Consider the following 18,326-nt stretch of genomic DNA (forward strand, 5'->3'; position numbering starts at 1 on the left):
AGAGGGCGAAAAGTGGGAGTTCGAAAGGAGACTATAAAAAGCCTCAGATGCTGGGCTGACCTTCTATGAAACCATCATGCTCCACCATCCGCCAACGAATATCTATGTATTTCAGAGATTAATCTTTAAAAAAATCTTGGATGACTTTTAGTTTCCCTTCAACCCATTGTATAGTTGGGGAAACTGAGGATCAGAGAGGGGGAAGTCACTTTAATACCCCCCCCTCGACCCCAAAGAGGCAGCTGCAATTTAAACTGGGTGGTCCAGCTTTGTTCTGTGGGTGCTGGGGATCTGTGGGAGGGATAAACGTGGGACTGGCTGTTAAAGGAGTCCCCCTGGGGCTGGTGAGTAGAATGGAACATAGGGAACAGGACAGGAGACCTGGAGATCTAGAGGACCCCAAAGACCTGTTCCGAGCTCCCCCAGCCCACCAGAGGATGGTACTTAATATTTTAACCTAATTCTTTAAATCTTTATTTTAAAATATAGCTTCATAACACCACCCTAAATGCTGGCTTTGTATGCTTTACCTCTGCTTGGTACCAAGGTGCCAGGTGGGAGTGGTCTCCTAAAGGATTCCTTCTAGAATCCCTTATCCTCAAAATAGTTCTATTTTTCCTTAATCAGTACTATAGAGAGTAATAAATTGCAGTAATGTGCTAGATAACATTTGGCAAATTGCTAAGAGAATATGTACTATGAAAACAAATTAGTATTTATATTGTGAATATATGCAAAAAACCCCAAAAAACAAAAAACACCCCACACACAAAAAATAAGGAGTCTTCCAAAGGAAACAACAGAAGACCATCTCTTATCACCCTTATGACAACCCTGCTTGTTATGGGATATTGGTTGTACTGGTGAGGCCTGGCCCCAAGATTTTAAAAATGCAGATGCATTTGTGAGAGTATCTGAATTCTAATATCTGAACGTAAGGGACGCACCTTCCAGATCATCTGTATGCTAGTTTATACATAAGCAGAGCCATTCTGGGTCTGCATCTATATAACTGGGTTTCCAAGGGCTCGCTTATAAACAGGATCTGACTTTGAATGCAGTGTTTCTTAAACAGAGTCTGGTAGAAATATTTTCCCCTTAAATGGGGTCCATGCATCACTCAATATGAGCCACTTTGGGGTGATTGTTCCTTTGAGCTGGGTTGCACTGATATCAGAAGCTTTTAAAAGTTTATCGAGCTGAACTGAAACCCAGTAGGCCAAAGCTATTAAGGCAATGAAGACAGTTGGGTCCTGGTCCTGACTGGGTAGTTTGGTTGGTTGGAGAGTTGTCCTGATACGCCATGGTTGTGGGGCTCGTATCCCCAGTCAGGGTACATACAAGAATCAACCAATAAATGCATAAGTGGAACAACAAATTGACGTTTCTCTCTCTCAAATCAATAAAATTTTAAAAAGACATTTGAATCCTGTTATTTTAAATCTCCTATGGGTTTCCTTATGTTTTGTTCAAAGCCAGTCCTCAAACTCCAAACCAGACTACAGGAATGCAGAGAGGGAAAGAGATGGCAGATGCTTTTACCAGATTTATTAGAGAGATCTCTTCAACATAAAAAGAGGAAGGGTTGGTGGGGATGGGGCCCAGGGCTGCATACGAGTGTTATCAGGGCCAGCAGTGGCTGCAAGGTTACAGAGGTGCCCACAGGAGGCTGCACTCTGGATTGTCACATACCAGACTGGGGGGCTGAGCACGCGGAAGCCCCAGTGAGAATTAAGACACACAAGGTTTGCAGTTCTGTTGTTTCTAAATCAGTTCAGCCATAAAAACAAGGTTGGGATGGGGCCTGAGGGGCTGCGGTGACAGTACCATGGCAAGAGAGACCCCATTAGGGATGGAAGTATTGCACTGAGCCAGGTGGTGGAGGAAGGGAAGTTGAGAGGAGGCTGGCAGGGGACACACAGAAGGTTCTACCCTGTCAGCCTCAGGAAATGCCTTTCATTTTTACAGTACAGCAAGTCAGACGCTGCCCACCTTTTCAGTGACAGCGGCCATCAGAGATGAGACAGCAGGTAAGTGGGGGCAATTTAAAGATTTCCGTCTTGGGGGGGCAGGGCCGGTGACAGCTGGGTGGGTCCAGGGCCTTCCTGATGAGGGGCCTGAGGAAGGCCATGGGTTCACTACACAGTTATAAATAAGGTCTTGCCTTCCTGCCCCCCGACCAGAAAAGAATGAACCAATGCTTCATGTCCGCACAGTCCTGGGGCAAGGACTACAACACAAAATGGGTCTCCAAAGGGGTCTTCCTGACTTAATACAAAAACAGAAATGTCGTATCCAGGAGGTTTGCACATCTCTCCTATAAGTCAGCATCCAACTGACGCATTTGTTCTATAATTCACTCAGAAGAGCCCAAGGGGCCCAGCAGGGACTGGGGACCTGAGGGGGCCACACAGGCCACTCCCCTGCTCATTCCTATAGCTCCAGGACACCCTGGCCAAGGATGCCCTGGACAGAGGGCCCACTTTTCCAGGACTGCCTGCTCCACTGGTCATCCCCGCTGGGGCTCAGGATGTCTCTGGTGCCCAGCCTCTGGGGCCTGGGTGGGGACTCTCACGTTGGTGTTTGGGTGATGCAGCTGTCCCTGTTAGTCCTCCAGGTCTGAGATGCGCCTTCAAAGGTCTGCCTGCCCTCGTGGTGGGACTGGTCAGGGACAGACTGGTGACTTGTGGCATGTGGCCAGGGTGCCTGCAGACAGGCACTGATCTAAAATCCAGGTGAGGGCGTGTCCCAGGGTCTGGACAAATGCTCCTTGGGTGGTAGAGAGAGAATGCTGTTTTGATTCTTGTTCAGCCACCTGCAAGCTTATTCTGACAAGTCCTCTGAGGATCCCCTTCCCCAGGCTGCATGGAGTGTCCCCCATGGCCCTGCTCAGAGCTGAGGTGCTGCCCCGTGTGGACAGCAAGAAGAGAGCCTTTGGGGTGCAGCCTGGTTCTCCAGGGAAGAGCGGACAGCAGCCAGATCAACAGGTTCCCTCCAGCAGGCTGTTGGAGGTGGGATGAAGAGGGACCTGCATAGCAGGAAGCAGCAACAGTGTATGCAGCTTGCAAAGGACTCAAAAAATCAGATTCCTAGATCAGCAGGTTGTCAGTTGTCTCAGGCTCCACCAGGGAGGCAGGGGCAGGACAGAAATTCTTCCAAAAGTTGTGGCTTCAGCTCCTAGCCGGTTCCCAGCACCTCCCATGTGGGACCAAGCTGGTGGGGGTCTGCAGAGTGGGCCGGGGACAGCCATCACTGACATTTCACCTCAGGAAGTGGGTGTGTGTCTAGGTGGAGGTCTGAGAGCCCCTGCAAAGCTGTTGGCTCCAGCAGCCCCCTCTGGACACAGAGCAGGGTATCCTGGCAGTCACCCAATGGGGCTCTGGGCCCAGGAATGGCTGCCCCCTGCTGAAGATGACAAAAAATCCCTCACCATTTTCCATGAAGAATTTCTTACCCTATCCTTTTATCAGTACAGGTATCATCATCATTTAAAAATGAGAGAGAGGCTGCCCACCTGTCATGGGGGAACACTTGCTGCAGAGAGTCTGTTCCTCTAGGCCCTGTGCCTGCCCATGGGGAGGGCCCTGCTCCAGGACACAAGGTCTCCAGAAGTCCCATGGCGAAGGGCCTGGTTGCCTCCTCTCAGAGTCAGATGTTTTTGCTTTGAAAGTGTATCTCCCATCACTTGGGCCCTATCTCCTAGACACTGAGCAGTCCAAGTGGATGAGAGAGATGTCCACAGCCCTGAGCTCCATTGAGAGAGGGGTGGCTGTGTGTCCGCATTCTAGTCACTGTCTGACTATTTCCGGGCCCAAGTCACCTGGGAGGCAGGGGTGGTGGGAAACATAGGCTGACAGACCGAGGAGTCAGTAGGGTGGTGAGCAACCCCCAGTCCACTGGTTGGCCTCCACCAAGGACAGATGTCCAGCGCCCGGCCCACAAACCTGAGCGGAGAGCAGCTGCTGGGCATGGGTGGGTGGCTTCCAGAGATGCCCTGGGAACCAGTGGGGACCTGGTGGCCCTCCCTCCTAGGTGCTCCATCCAAGACAGAGGGAAGTGGAGCAGGGTGGTGCCTGTGGAAACTCAGAGCAGGATTTTCAGCTGGAGTAGCTGGGCCACTGAGGCGCAGGTCTCCAAAGCCGATGGGCCTTGTTCCTTCAGCAAGACACATGCAAGCATAGCAAAGAACCAAAAAGTGCATAGAATGAAGTGTCTTCTTTTCCCATTGTGTTCTTTTTCCCCCCCTAAAAAAACAGCCATGTGCTGCCATCTCTGTGCAAAGAATAAGGACCCAAAATAAATACATGACTGGAAACTCAGGGCGGTTCACAGTATCACAGGCGTAGGTAGTTGACAGAACCAGGGCCGTTGCTTTGCAGCCCGGAGCATCAGTGACCATTGCCAAGGGAAGACGTGGGCAAATGAGATCCAGCGGCAGCCAGGTGGCAACTCCTGTGCTCTGGGCCGAGCTGGGCTGGCCAAGTGTAGCTCCACTCCTATGGGTTGGTGACTGCATAGAAATTACTGCAGAAGGCAAGAGAGGCAGGTGAGGGCTAGATGGGCTGGGGCTGGACCCCCCACCCACTGGGCCTCCCATGACGGGGCCTGGTGCCACCGTTGATGCCATGGGACTCCACATGCCATGAGGGCCAGACGCAGGCCCCAAAATACTTACCCCATGGGCCACCACACAATAAGAGCCCAAGCCTGCCCCTCCCACCCCAGACAGTTTCCCCATCTGTCCTTGGGGCTCTGGGGTCCATGATCTTGGCCCCAAGTGGGCCAGGCTAGTGGGCCGTGGGCACACTTACTGTGTCGCTCTCGCCGTCGGAGGCTGAGTGGGCCTGTGCGCTATAGTGGAGCGGGGAGTACACCCAGCTCCTCTCATCGGTGGGCTGGAGGGCGGGCAGGCGGCACGTGCAGGAAGGGCGCAGAAGAAGAGCAGGGTGTGAGGAGGCACGAGAGAGGTGAGAGGGAGGAAGGAAGAAACAGAAATAAAAGAGGCAGACCCCCAATGCAGGACAAGTGGGCAGCTCGGCCCCCGGCTGCCCTCTCCCTGATGGGAACCTGCCCCCAACCTGAATGGCCCTTGAGATGGGCAGGACCGGGGCTGAGTGGCCAGAGCAGGCAGGGTGGGCAGCAAGAAGCGGTGAGTGCAGTCAGGGCGGGTGGGCAGGCACAGCGGGGCGGGGAGGAAGGATGGCAGGGGCTTGGTGTACTCTGCTGTCCTCTCTCCTCCTCCTCCTCTGCCCACCCATGACACCTGAACCTCCATCCTAACTGAGCAGCACCCCAACCTCAGATCCTGCCTGCCACGCAGGCTCTGGGGGTGCTTGAAGGTGCAAGGGGCGGGGTGGACTAGTGTTCTCCAAGCTGTGTTTGGGGAGGGGGTTCCCAATTCTGTCATCAGACTGGGGGCGGCTGCGCTTCCCTGCCAGGTCTGCTCCCATCTCAAAAACCTCCCTGGGCCCTGCAGCCCTCCTCAGCCGCATTCTTTCTTCCTCCCAGGAACCCCCCATGCCTGGCCTTTAAAGCCCCAAGGCCTGAGGACCTCTACCCTGGCTGAAGCCTCTGTTGTGAGCATCAGGTCTAGACACACACCTGCCTTGGCCATGTCTACCTGGCTGTCCCAAGGCCCCTAAATCTACCACAGCCACAACCAACAAGCCCCCAGGCCCACTGCTCCTGCACTCAGTGCCCCTCAGAGCCCACCTGCTGCTTCTCCCAACCTCTGTGCCTGCTTAATCCCACCCTTCTTGCACCTCTCACCATGACACCTGCTCTCACAGGCCAGACCCCTATGCTCATGTGGGTCACAAGGCTGCTGGGGACCAGGAGGCCTGTGTCTATCTGTGGACTGGCACAAAGGCACATGGGGCAGCAGGGCAAGATGCTACTGTAGGCCCCACTCATTCCTTTAGACGCTTATGGCGCAATGAAAACCCCTGCTCACCAGCAGCAGCTCGCTCTGCCTCCTCTGCCCACCTGGGAACGTGGAGGCCAGGGCCAGTTTGTCTGGGGGTGGCTGCAGGAGGGGTTGATGCTGAGGTAGCTGCCCTGCTAGGGCTCAGAACGTGGGAAAAGAGGGTCCCACTGGACTATCTGTAGAGAGCTGGGTTTGGGGGAGGGACTCAGAATCTGGGGATGACCCCACTACAATTAGGCCAAGGGCACATCCTCCCTGCAGGCCTGAGGGTCCTTTCTGCTGCTCACCCAGCATTCCTCTCCTCCCATCCAGCCCCCACACTTTGGTTTCTGCTGTGTCCCATGCCGAGACACCGTTTTCTCTTCCTCTCCACACCCCACAGGTCTTTCAAAATCCAAGTCAAACCCCTCCAGGTACCTTTGCAAACTGCTCCCCCCAGGGAGTCCTTGGGGGCTGTGTGTTCCCAGCTGCTGGATCATGAATCACCTCTGGGGGATGGCATCCCCATCTTGGGAAGACAGTATGGCAGGAGGGGCTGGGGAAGTGATCTCAACACCCAGTGGCAGGCAGGGGGCTGCTGTTGGGGCTGGGGTGTGAGCCTCTGAGGGGCCTCCTCTCAAGAACAGAAATTATCGCTCCAGTTCTTCACCTTGTTTCACCCATTTGCAGTGTGGTTCTGGGCAGGTTACTTGGCCTCTCTGGGCCCTTCATTTATTGTTCATGATGACAACAGGACTGATAAGGCCACTGTTCAACAACATCCATGTAGCATCCCAAGCACACTGGGTGGATGAGTGTCTACTACACCCAGAGGCTGGACTCAGATTTTGTCTAAATCGTGTACTCTCGTGGGCTCCCTGAGAAGCCAAGACCTTGGTTTCTCCATCTGTGAAATGGGTATGAAGATACCAGCTCCTCTCTCCTGTAGCTAAGAGCCCAGCTCTGCAGTCCCTTATTGATCCATGTGACCATCCCCATCAGAAGGGAAGATGCCCCTTGGGGAGCCATTAGCAGCAAGGTCTGAATGAATGAGAAGTTTCTGCCCTACTTGTCCCTCGCTTGGAAGGGCTGGGAAGAGGGACAGAGGTGGCCTGGGGCTGGGGGTCAAATGTAGGTTCCACCATGGTCAGGCCTGCTGAGCACCAGCTATGCGCCTGCTGACCACTGTGACCACTGGTCACAGGGGATTAAGTGACATCCCCACAGGACACACACAGCAGGGCACCCCGCACAGCTGTCATGATTATTTTCCCCAGGTCCCTTCTCAGAGGAAGAGGGACGGCCAGGCCCTGAGGCTCCCGGCTGCCCCGGGCAGCGGGGCAGGGGCTGGGCTTCCTGGAGGCCTGCTGTGGTCACTTACAGTCCCCGAGGAGCTCAGCGTCATGGCCCGCAGTCGGCGATGCCGGGGAGAGTAAATCCAGTACCTCCCATCCGTGAACTGGGTGGGCCAGGAGGGCGGAGGAGGCAAAGAGAGGATAGGATGAGGGAACAGGAATGCAGAATCCCGCTGAGGTCAGGAAGGACAAGTGGGGAGGGTGCTAGGTAGGGGCAGGTGAGCCAAATGGCAAAGCGGTAGGAGGGCTTGGGGGTATCAGGGTCACACTGTGGCTTCTATCTTCTCTGCTGCCCATGTGGCCCAGCCACCCACTCACAAGACCAGCCCATCTGCCTCACACACGATTTGAGAGAACAGGACATAAATCAAGCCCCCAAGGATGGGGAGACAATGGCAGGGAGGGAAGATACACATACAGTGTGCTCCCTACTCTTTCTGGCAGGGGCCCTGTGACCCAGCAGCACGGGCTCGGGACAGCAGGGTGGTGGTAGTTATGAAGCAGTGATAGCAGCAGAAGGCCAGGCTCACCCAAACTGCCCAGAGGCCTGGAGGTTTGAAGGCCAGGCACCAGGACCAGGGCAGTGGGCAGCCCCCAGCTCACCTTCTCTTGGGGAGCAGAGATGAAATTGAAGGTCTAGGAAGAGGGCAGGCAGCTGGGCTGCAGAGTCTGGTCCTCTCCGTTGCAAATGGGGCCATCTGACCCCTGACCCACCATTGGGAGCCAGTGGACTAGACTTTGCAGGCTCCTGGCCACCCAGCACCTACCTCACCCAGGCTCCTGGCTCATCTATCTGTCTGCCTGCAGGAGATGCAAGTTGGGGAGGTGACACCCAGCTTTGGGAGAGAGGCCTTGGTCTCCAGGACAGGGCCCCTTTCTGTTCTGATGAATCCCGCCTTGCCCAAGAGCAGCTGTGTGTCATCGGCCAGTGAAGTCGATAGCATGAGGCCCACCTCCCCTTGCCACAGTTCCCTTGCCCCCTTAAGGACGGAGCCCACCCGGTTGCACCCACCACCCAGTAGGAGAAGATCCACAGCATTTCCGTCCACCTTGGCCAGCTCAGCACAGACCAAGGACCCAGGGGCCCATCAGGGCTGAGAGTGTGAGGACTCAGGTGATTCCCAGGGGGATAGGATGGCACAGCTGGGGACTTGGCTCTTGCCAGGCAGTGGTCACAAGGTCTGGGGAGCAAGGTCCAGGGCAGTTTCCTGGCCTTGGAATGGCTGGCCTGGGTGACACTGGGTGGGGCACTCATATACCTTATGAGTGTGCATATGTTCAAGAGCATACCCTGCGAGCGCCTGTGAGCATGCTAGAGCAACTGTGAGTGTGCCGGTGGGTGTGCAAGAGCACATGCAGGTATGTGCATGCCTTTCGAGTGTGTGTGAGCGAGTCCATGTGTCAGTGTGAAGGTGTACAAATGTGGGAGTGTGTGCATGTGACCACATGTACATATGTACAGGCATGTGTATGCAGGTATGATCATGTGTGCCACGTGTGTCCATGTGTGTGGGCATGTCAGTGCACATGCACGGATGAACACATGTTGGGTCAAGGGCCCGGTGACGGGAGAGAGCCCCTGGAGGACTTACAAAGTAGATGTCGGTGGCCGGCGTGTCCTCTTCATCCGAGGCCTGGCTGGCGGGCTCTGAGGCCTGGCTGGCGGTTTCTACTTCAACAACAGCAGCAGAGGCACAGGCCGGGGAAGCCTCCACCCTGGGGACAGGGCAGGACATGGGAGTCCTGGGGCTGAGCTCTCAGCAGCACCATCCTTTCCTAGCCCACTCCCTCCCATCCTCCTGCGGCCTCCTCCCTCATCAATGTGTCACCATGGAGACAAAAGTCTCAGGAAGCCATAACACTAAACACCCTCCAATTCTGTCGTGGCCCAGGTAATAACTGGCCCACCTGGACCCCTCTCCAAACTCAGGCACACACACTGTCCTGGCCCTGCCACTCACTTGCTGTGCAACCCTGAAGCCTTACTTTCCTTCTCCGAGCCTCTGTTCCTCGTCTGTAAAGTGGGGACACACAGCACTGAGCACTTGCTACATGCCAGGCCTGCTCAAGAGCCTTGTGTGAATGAATCCACTGAATCTCCCTCGGGGAGGGGGTGCTGCCATCCCGTGTTACAGGTGAGGATCATGCCCAGGCCATCGCTGCATAATTTTCACTTCACAAATAAGATTATAAACTCTTAGGTGACAGAGGACCCATAACTGTGGAGTTGTTCTTCAGTCATGTTTCAGGTCAGATTGTTTTTCTGGGCAAAGACTGAACAATACATTATACTGTAAGATTTCAGTTAACAGCAAAAAAAGCACGCTGACAGAGACTGGTGCGTGCGCGTGCACATGTGTGTGTAAAATAAATTCTTAATGGCAAAGTGCAGCCTGCGAATGTGGTGTAAATGCTAAGGTCCCTTAAAATAGAACAGAGATTCTAAATTACAGAATTAAATAAACCAAACAGATGAGAAGTAAGTTAAGACATAAAAAAACTGATTGACAACAATCAATACACTGGGCAGAACAGACTTACAGAGAACTTTCCATCTCCTTACAGAAAATACATATTTCTCCCATATGTCCATGGAATGAAAAAAAACCACCCAAAAAACTAATGTTGTACTTCACCACAAAGATTTTAATCTGTTAAAAAATAGCGTAGATTTTCTTTTTAGGCTACTTTTCAACTCAAAACCTAGTAAAATTAGAGTTAAGTACTAAAAGGGTAAAAAAAAATCCTTAGGTACCCAGAAGTGGAGAGACACTCCAAAATAAACCTTAGTCCATGGTCTCTCCCCCTGGGCACTGCTGATATCAGGGTTGGGTCATTCTCTGTGGGGGAGCTATCATGAGCACTATGGGGTATTGAGTAGCATCCTGGCCCCTTACCCACTTAGTGCCAGGAGCACCCCCAGTCATGACAACCACAAATGTCCCCATACATTGCCCAGTGTCCCCGGGGGGCAGGACCACCCCCAGGTTGTTGAAAGCCTCACTGCCTTGGATCAAATAGAACATTAAAAGGAAAATCATTAACTACCTATGTATAAGCCAGTATAAAAAGGAATTGCTTCCTGTCAAAACTCAAGGGACAGAGCAAAAGCAGTACTCAGAGGAAAATGCATAGCCTTATTAAAAAAAGAAAAAAGGAACTTAAGCACTCAACCTATGCTGAAGAAAAACAAACTAGTGAGAAAACAAACCAGAAGTTAGAAGGAAGACATTACTGATGATTAAAGTGCATGAAACAAGAACAATATATGAGAGGAGAAAGGGTGACTATGTCCAAAAGCGATCCTTGAAAGAAACTGACCAGTCATTCTCTCTCAAGTGCAGGCAAGGCTAAGAGTGAGGGCAGGGAGGGAAAAGAGTCGCAGGTCATCAACAAGGTACAATCCCTGGACTGACACATTACTTGCAGTTCTGCGAGCGAATCTGTGGTCCCCAGCAGCCCAGTGCCTAAAGCCCCATTCCCATGCCTCTGCTCCTCAGAATGAGGACACTTCCCAGCCTGCCTTGTTGCTAGCTGGCCATGTGACCATGCTCAGCCAATGGGATTGGGGCAGAAGTTGAATACAGGAACCAGGCAACCAGAAAGCATTGACCACAGGGACAGGATGGTCACTCACCCTTCTTCCTCCTCCTTGGGGACCACTATCTCCACGCTGCATGTGGGCTCCACCTGCACCGTGATCTGCTGCAGGTCCTCCTCCACACGTGCCTCCTCCTGGGGCCTGGAGGCAATGGGATGACATACTCAATTTCCCTCCTCGCTCCACCTCCACTTGCCAGGAACTCCTGTTGAGCTCCTCTGGGCAGGTGCTGATTTCAGTCCCATGGGGTCTGAGGTGCTATCTCTGGGTGCCAACCAACCAGCACCCTAAGCTCAGGCCTAGTTCTTCTGGCTGTCACGCCCACCTGGGAGCTTTGAGGAGGCAGCAACTGACCATACACCTGGGGTTGTCCTGGGACTCTGGCACCAGCAGGGGCATGAATGAGTGGCAACCTGGATCCTGACCCCATTCCTGGGGTGGCTTGGAACCCACCTGGGGCCTGAACTAGGGGTGAAGTGGTTTAAGGGCTCAGAAGCTGAGGCCCCTGGTGTAGGTCGATCAGAGGCTTTTTGCAGCCAGCAGGCAGCTGAATAGAGGGAGATGTACTTTTCACTAAATGTAATTTGTACTATGACTTTCTTCTCAACTGGCAGGAATTATCCTCCCAAAAACTAATTTTGAGAGCAACTCCTATTCACTACAGTTGTGTGACAAGATCAAACAACTGGGAACAATTGCCATGGCTAGTTCTGTGGTTAGAGCATCAGCCCACAGACGGAAGGGTCTTGGTTTTGATTCCCAAAGGCACGTACCTGGGTTGCAGGTCTGATCCCCGGGCCTGGCTGGGGAGCGTGTGGGAAGCAACCAATGGATGTGTCTCTCTCACATCGATATTTCTCTCTCTCCTTCCCTTCCACTCTCTAAAAATCAATGGGGAAAAATATCCTCGGGTGAGGATTAACAAAAAAGAAAAAACAACTGGGAACAACTCAAGTGTTCCCCCAAGAGCAGGAACAACCTGTTAGAAGGAAGACAACCAGCAAAGGCTCCCAGTGACAACCTTCATCTGGAAAGTGACAAAGCAAAGAACAGGGAGCACAGAGGCATGGCTTGTGTCAAAACAAAAGGGAGAAACAGGCCCGAGTGTATGTTTACTTGTATATTCATAATATTTCCAAAGGCAAAAAGACCCATCTAGGGGGTGCTCCCAGGGAGGGGACTGGGCATGGGGCAGGGACAGGCATTTCACTAGTGCGCTTTTGTATCTTAGAATAAAAGAGAAAAAGAAAGGATCAACAGATGCAGAGGAAGGGGGCCCCCAGGTGGGAGAGAAACACAAAGTGACTGGAGATTCTATGTGGTTCCAGAGCCAGAAGATCGATCGTTAACATAAATCTGTTCCCAGTAAAGAGGGGCTCTGAGTGGAAATGCGGAGGGGTGAGCTGTGGGGAAGGGGAGGGGAGGGAGGAAAGGGGGGTAAGGGAGGCTCTGCAGGGGAGGAGCTGGGGAGACTGTGGGGACTAGAGAGGAGACTGGAAGGGAGGGGGCTGCGGTCTCATCTTACCGGCCATCCTGTCCGGAGGACTGTGTGCGCCGCCTTCCGAGAGAACACAAACAGGTAGAATAGAGGGAACAGGTAGGGGAGGCCTCCCCACCTGCCCCACCCCACCCAGGCCCTGCCCTGATCCCTCCTCTTAGGAATGCAGCCCTACCCTGAGCTTCCCCCACCCCAGGAGATGCCCCCTTTTGCTCACCTGTACCTTGGCTGCTCTGAGGTCTCTGAGGGGGACCGCTCTGGGATGGAAAGGGATGTGGAGGACAGGGTTGTGGCGATGGATGCAGTGGTGGCCTCCTCAAAAGAAGGTGGTGTGCAGGGCAGGAGATCCGGCCGGCCTGTGGGAGGAGGCAGTGGGTACCTATGGGAGCCAGGCTCCCAGGTAGGGCCTGCCTGCAGGGACTCCGGGCTCTACTGCAGCTCTCACTGGTCATCCACATTCTGTTCTCCCCAGCACAAGGGATTCCAGTAGCTCCTGCTGTTCTCAAACTAAAATCCAAACTGCCTCCCAGTGGTCCTGCCCTATCTGCCCTCATCCCCTCCCTGCCCTTACCAACTCCCTCTCCCCCCATCACTCACTGCTCCAGCCACATGGGCCTCCTTGCTGTTCCTCCAATATACCAGGCACAGTCCTGCCTCAGGACCTTTACACATGCAGTTTCTCCCTTCCTTGATGCTATTCCCCCAGCCCCTCCCAGCCTAGAATCTTTGACCCTGGTTGCTCAGAGGGACCTCCAGAACATCAGGCCCAACCCCACCGAGCACTTCATCCTTCTAGGTTTCTGGGAACTTCAAGTGATGTAAGAGGAGGCTGTAACTTCCCCGGGTGGTGCTTTCTATGCTGTTCTCCCTGCAACAATTCCTGGGCCTAGTCCCAGCTGTTCCCCACTCCCCAGGTGGCTGCAGATTTTGAATGGAAAGGTGTCCCTCCCATCCAGGCTTAGCCCAGCTTCAGGAGTCCCCTTCCTCACAATGCATTGCTACTGTTGCTCCCTGCACCCCCCACTAGACCTGCAGGGGTGGTGTCTTTCCCCAGCAGCCCCCTCATTTCTCCTGTCACAAATGCACCCACTTCCCCTGCCCAGTCACCTTCGTCCTCCAACGTGGGGTAGCTGCGGGCCCCCCGTAGGTCATACTGCGCGTCCTCCCGCTCACTGGGGATCTGGCTGGCTGAGAAGGCGGCTGTGGGCCCCAGGGGCTTGACTGCCAAAAAGGCACCACGGCTCTTTTTGGATGGCGATGACTTCAGGGCTGGGGAGGGAGAATGGTTGGCGTGCTTGGGGCAGCAACAAGGCAGGGCCCCGCAGACCCCTATCCCTCCTTTGCATGAAAGTGTGGTGGGCACGGAGGGGCCCACCACCTGCACACATAGCCCTCACTGCCTCAGCCCCAGCCTGTTCCTCAAGCCTGAGCAAGAAGCAATGCTCTTCTTGGAGAAAGTTCCATCCTACTTTCCATTTGGCTCTGTTCATCAGCAGAGATGGAACTTCGCACCTCCACCCTGGGCCCTCCAGAAACAGCAGCTGAATCAGCAGCTGCCAATGTTTATTGAGCACTTTGGAGCCTCCTCCCCTTTATCACAGCCCACTATTGCTGTGGCCCAAAATTCGAAAAAGGAAACAGAAGGCCTTGGGGAGTGAACGGGGAGCTCAGTGCCTAGGGCCTGGCCCCCAGCCAGGCTGTGTGGCCTGGAGAACATAGCTTAGCCTCTCTTGGCCTCAGCATTCTCGTTTGCAACAACAAGGTCAAGTGCAGCAGGTGAACCCCATAACACTCTGCACCAGGCCTGTCCTGTCAGTACCCGTCACCATCCTCTCCTTGCTCATACTGTGACCTCTGCCCCCACGGTGTTCAGCACAGCTCCCAGTACACACTAGGTGCTCATTTTTTTCCTGTGCACAGATATTCAGTCCCTAGAAGCCAGCAAACTCCTCTGGACTACAGCAGGAATACCATCCCAGGGTCTGGGACTCTTGAGGCCCAGTACACACGTGGGGCGTCCCAGGACCACTCCACAGGGTGAGGGCCGCTACCGTTCGCCCTATACCTTCCCTGACAATGTCTAGTTAGGCCAATGACCATCTCAATGCCCGCCAAAGTCACATGTCCTTGGAGACAGAGCAAGGACATGGGCAGCCCTGCTGAGTGCTGGCACTGGACTTGTCTTGTATGAAACACATGTTGCCCTCACAGCTCTGTACAGATAGGGAAACTGAGGACCATGACCTCTACTGGTTCGAGGTCACACAGGCAGGATGAGGTGAAACCAGGACTCAAATTTGGACATGGGCACCAGGCCCTCTGGGGTCCTGTGTAGCACAGCTGCCTGATTACCCTGTTCGCAGGACCAAGCCCCTGACTGAGGCCTGAGGCTAACTAAGCAGCAGCACGAGGCACACTGGTTTACCCCACTCTTGGCTACCCGCTCTCGTCGCTCCACACCCCAGGTCTCTCCCACACAAAAGGCCAGGGCAACTCACAGGAGTTCTTCCGAAAGACTGTGTTGCTCATGAACTTGAAGAAGCGCTCGGCATAGAAGCTGGGCCGGTGGACAGAGACGGTGTCCTGGGAAGAGATGTGGGGGCCCAAGGGCAAGCAGGGGCGTGAGCACTATGGCTCGCTGTGTCCCTCAGGACAGCCCAGGACAGACTGCTGGGGGTGGGGTGCCACCTTCTCTGTGGAGGGGGTGATGGGACCACCGCATGGGGCTTTTTGGCGGGGACCCAGAGATCACATAACAGTGGCAGGGAGGGGTGTGGAAGATTTTTACATTATAAACCCATCTGTATTTTTCATTTTTTGAGTGAATAAAATAACTATTCAAAGAATAAATAGCTATTCAAAGAAGTAAAGGAATAAATATCAAAATAAAGGAACCAGAGGGATTTTCTAAAGCAGGGGTTGTCAGAGCATGCCCCAACACCTGTTTTGTAAGTAAAGTTTTATTGGCACATGGCCATGCCTGCTCCATGGGCAGAGCCAATCCGCTGTGACAAGTGGAAGCTGGTGTTCCTCGGTTAAGGCAGACCTGACTGCCCCAGTGCTCACTGTCAGGGTGACCCTAGGCAGCACACTGACCCTCTTGGAGGTTGTTTCCTTATTTATGCAACAAGGGAGACGGGAGATTGCTATGCTCACCAGGATTTACATAAAGCAGGGAGCCCAGCACACAGTCAGTGCTCAATAAATGTTGGGCCCCTAAAGCAGAGACTCCTTGCTGCTCCCCAGGACCCAGTCTCCTTGCCTTCTATGGCACAGTCTCCTCCTTGGCACTGGGGCTGAGTCATTCTTTGGGTTGGGGCTATCCTGGGCACTGTGTTGAGCAGCATCCCTAGACCCCACCCACTCAATGCCAGAAGCATCCCCAGCAATGACAACCACAGATGTCCCAAGACATGGCCCAGGGTCTTCCCCATATAGTACTGTAATAGAAACTGTTTAGACACACGGCCTCCTAGAATGAAAACTACATCTCCCATCCTCTCTTGTGCTGAGGAGTGGCCATTTCTGTCTGATGGCATGCTAACCAACAAAGTGAGTCTCTCAGCACTTAGAGGGAAAGACACTCCCCCCTCCCTGTGGCTGCTCCTCATGCCTCCCTCTGGCTAGAGATTGACGTGGACCAGCCGCCTGAACCAGGGGCCAAGGGCAGCGCCCGGGGGTGTGTGGCAACACACAGAAGGAACCTGGGCCCGTATGCTCACAGCTGGATGGTTACTGATCAATATCTGGGGCCCACTTGGGTTGACCCAAATCCTATTTTGGGGTTATGGCCAGCCTTGAGGGCTCTCCTGTCCATTGTGAGTTTATAACACCACAAAAGAACCTCCTGCTGGCTGGCCACCACCTGGACCTTCTTGATGCACATTCTGGAAGCTCCTGCTTAACCCTCCAAACACTTTCTGATGGGCGTGGGGGCTTATTGGTTAAGATCTTGGAATTTTACACATTGTAGGCACACAGACAGCCCTTAGCACTTTAGTAAGAGTTGGTCTGGCTGGCTGGGCATGGCTCAGCGGTTGAGCGTCGACCTAGGATCCAGGCGATCGCGGTTCGATTCCCGGTCAGGGCACGTGCCCGGGTTGTGGGCTCGATCCCTGGTCAGGGGCGTGCAGGAGGCAGCCGATCAATGACTCTCTCTCATCATTGATGTTTCTAACTCTCTCTCCCTCTCCTTTCCTCTCTGAAATCAATAAAGATATAAAAAAAAAAAAAAAAAGAGTTGGTCTGAAGTGGGGGCAGGGTGCCATGGAAGGAAAGTCATCCACCAGGCAGGCTGTTGCCACACCCACAAATGGGCTCTGTTTGGCCCCCAGTGGTTGGTCCTCACAGTTTTTTACATTTAGAAACAATCCATTGCTGGGGTTTCCATGTTGGCAGTGCCCTCAGGAAAAAAAGTGCATTGTAAGCTTTTCTCATACAACTTAGACATTCTGCTGAAGTGTGCTGCATGCCCACCTGGCAACAGGAGTCAGATTTATGTGGTGCTGCCCCTGGGCCAAGACCCCCTCCACATTGCGCAGTTCCAGATTTTTCTTTGTCTGTTTGGCACCTGACTTTCCCTGTCAGGCTGTCCTTTGGAAGCCTTCCAAACCAGCTTGGGGGTTCCCTCCTCCAGGAAGTTTTCCTGTATCCTTCATGGATGGCTCAGACTCCCTGACCCCTTACTTGCCCTGTGACTACCTGGTCACAGGGCCACCTCTGCTGTACAGCTACTGCAGGAAAGGGGAACATGTCTCTCGGCTCTTTAGCACCTATGCCGGGCCCAGGGAGATGGTCACAGCACTTGTGGACTGACAGGTGGAATGAAGGAAAGAATGAGTGAATGAATAAATGATGCTCACCCCATCGTGGACAAGAGCCTTCCAGGTGTGTTCCAGCTTCTTGATGAACCTGGCAGAGAAAAAGCACCCAGAACATCAGCCAAATCTTTGGGTCAAGGAGTTCTCTACCAAGGCAATCCTGTCCCCAGGGGACACTGGGCAATGTTTGGGAACATTTATGGTCATCACAACTGCAGGTGCTCCTGGCATAGAGCAGGTGAAGAAGCCCTGGTTTAGAGGAACTAAGGCTGCCTGCTGCTTCAGCCAGAGGCCACTTACCCTCTTTCCTGTCCCCACCTTGTTCCCTGCCCTGCCTGCTGGCAGCTCCCACTATTGCTGATGTGGAGGAGGAAGTTAAAAGGCTTGGCCCCCTGTGGCAGACAGCTAGTGCCTCCCAGAGCCTGTTTTTCCTCTTTCCTCCTGGCCCAGGCTGAGCCTGACTCCTCTCTGCTACAGTCAGTGCCCTGTGCCATGGTCCCTAGCCTGGACTCCGTAACAAACCTAAGCTGGGGACAATGTTGTCTCCCCCATGCAGCCTTCCTGGGCTCCCCCAGTCTGTGGGAGGAAGACTCCCCTCCTTGACATACACCTCCTTATGACAACCCTACCCCCACTTGCTTGCTGCCTTGTGCTGCCCACCCCCTCAGCCCCACCTGGCGCCTGGGCAGAAACCCTGACTAGCTCGTTTGAAAACTGCCTAACCCTGCTCCAAACCAATGGAGATCCTGGCAGGAAGATGCCTGCAGAAGAGGTCAGCCCTCCAATGGGAAAAAAAAACAGGCTGTGAAAAGTTGAAGGGCAGGAACCGATTTTTACACAGTAAGTCCTGACTTACACGTTTGGAGACTGACAGAAATGATGTATAACGAAATCAACTTTACCATAGGCTAATTGATATAAACAAGAGTTATATTCCTAGGCATCTCAGCAATGTTATAATGCAACCATGTTGAACGAAATGATATTGTTCAAGGCCTTGCTGTATTTAAAAAAGAGAAACATGCAAAGGAGAAATCACCTAATGCCAAGTGGGTTTCCTGGAATGGAGTGGGGGTGTGGGGTGGAAACAAGGACAGCCACAGCCACAACTTGTTGCGTTTGGATTATGTATAATGAACATATATTG

The 18,326-nt window shown here is 53.5% G+C and overlaps 1 protein-coding gene across 1 annotated transcript in view; it reads right to left on the minus strand.

Moving 5' to 3' along the window:
* Positions 1-895: 895 nt before the first annotated feature.
* The window catches only part of PIP5K1C (phosphatidylinositol-4-phosphate 5-kinase type 1 gamma), a 55,435-nt gene continuing 38,004 nt past the window's right edge, over positions 896-18,326 (minus strand). Inside the window, exons 10-19 of the mRNA XM_087816644.1 lie at positions 17,222-17,270; positions 14,858-14,942; positions 13,467-13,628; positions 12,577-12,715; positions 12,387-12,419; positions 10,898-11,002; positions 8,853-8,976; positions 7,287-7,364; positions 4,812-4,895; positions 896-4,524 (exon numbers count right to left, since the gene is read on the minus strand). Coding sequence (XP_087672770.1) covers positions 4,522-4,524; positions 4,812-4,895; positions 7,287-7,364; positions 8,853-8,976; positions 10,898-11,002; positions 12,387-12,419; positions 12,577-12,715; positions 13,467-13,628; positions 14,858-14,942; positions 17,222-17,270 — 862 coding nt within the window. The 3' untranslated portion in view covers positions 896-4,521. The remainder of the gene's footprint in view (positions 4,525-4,811; positions 4,896-7,286; positions 7,365-8,852; positions 8,977-10,897; positions 11,003-12,386; positions 12,420-12,576; positions 12,716-13,466; positions 13,629-14,857; positions 14,943-17,221; positions 17,271-18,326) is intronic.

The sequence above is a fragment of the Miniopterus natalensis genome, chromosome 4 (genome assembly GCF_054644295.1).
Source record: "Miniopterus natalensis isolate mMinNat1 chromosome 4, mMinNat1.hap1, whole genome shotgun sequence".
Taxonomy (NCBI): Eukaryota; Metazoa; Chordata; class Mammalia; order Chiroptera; family Miniopteridae; genus Miniopterus; species Miniopterus natalensis.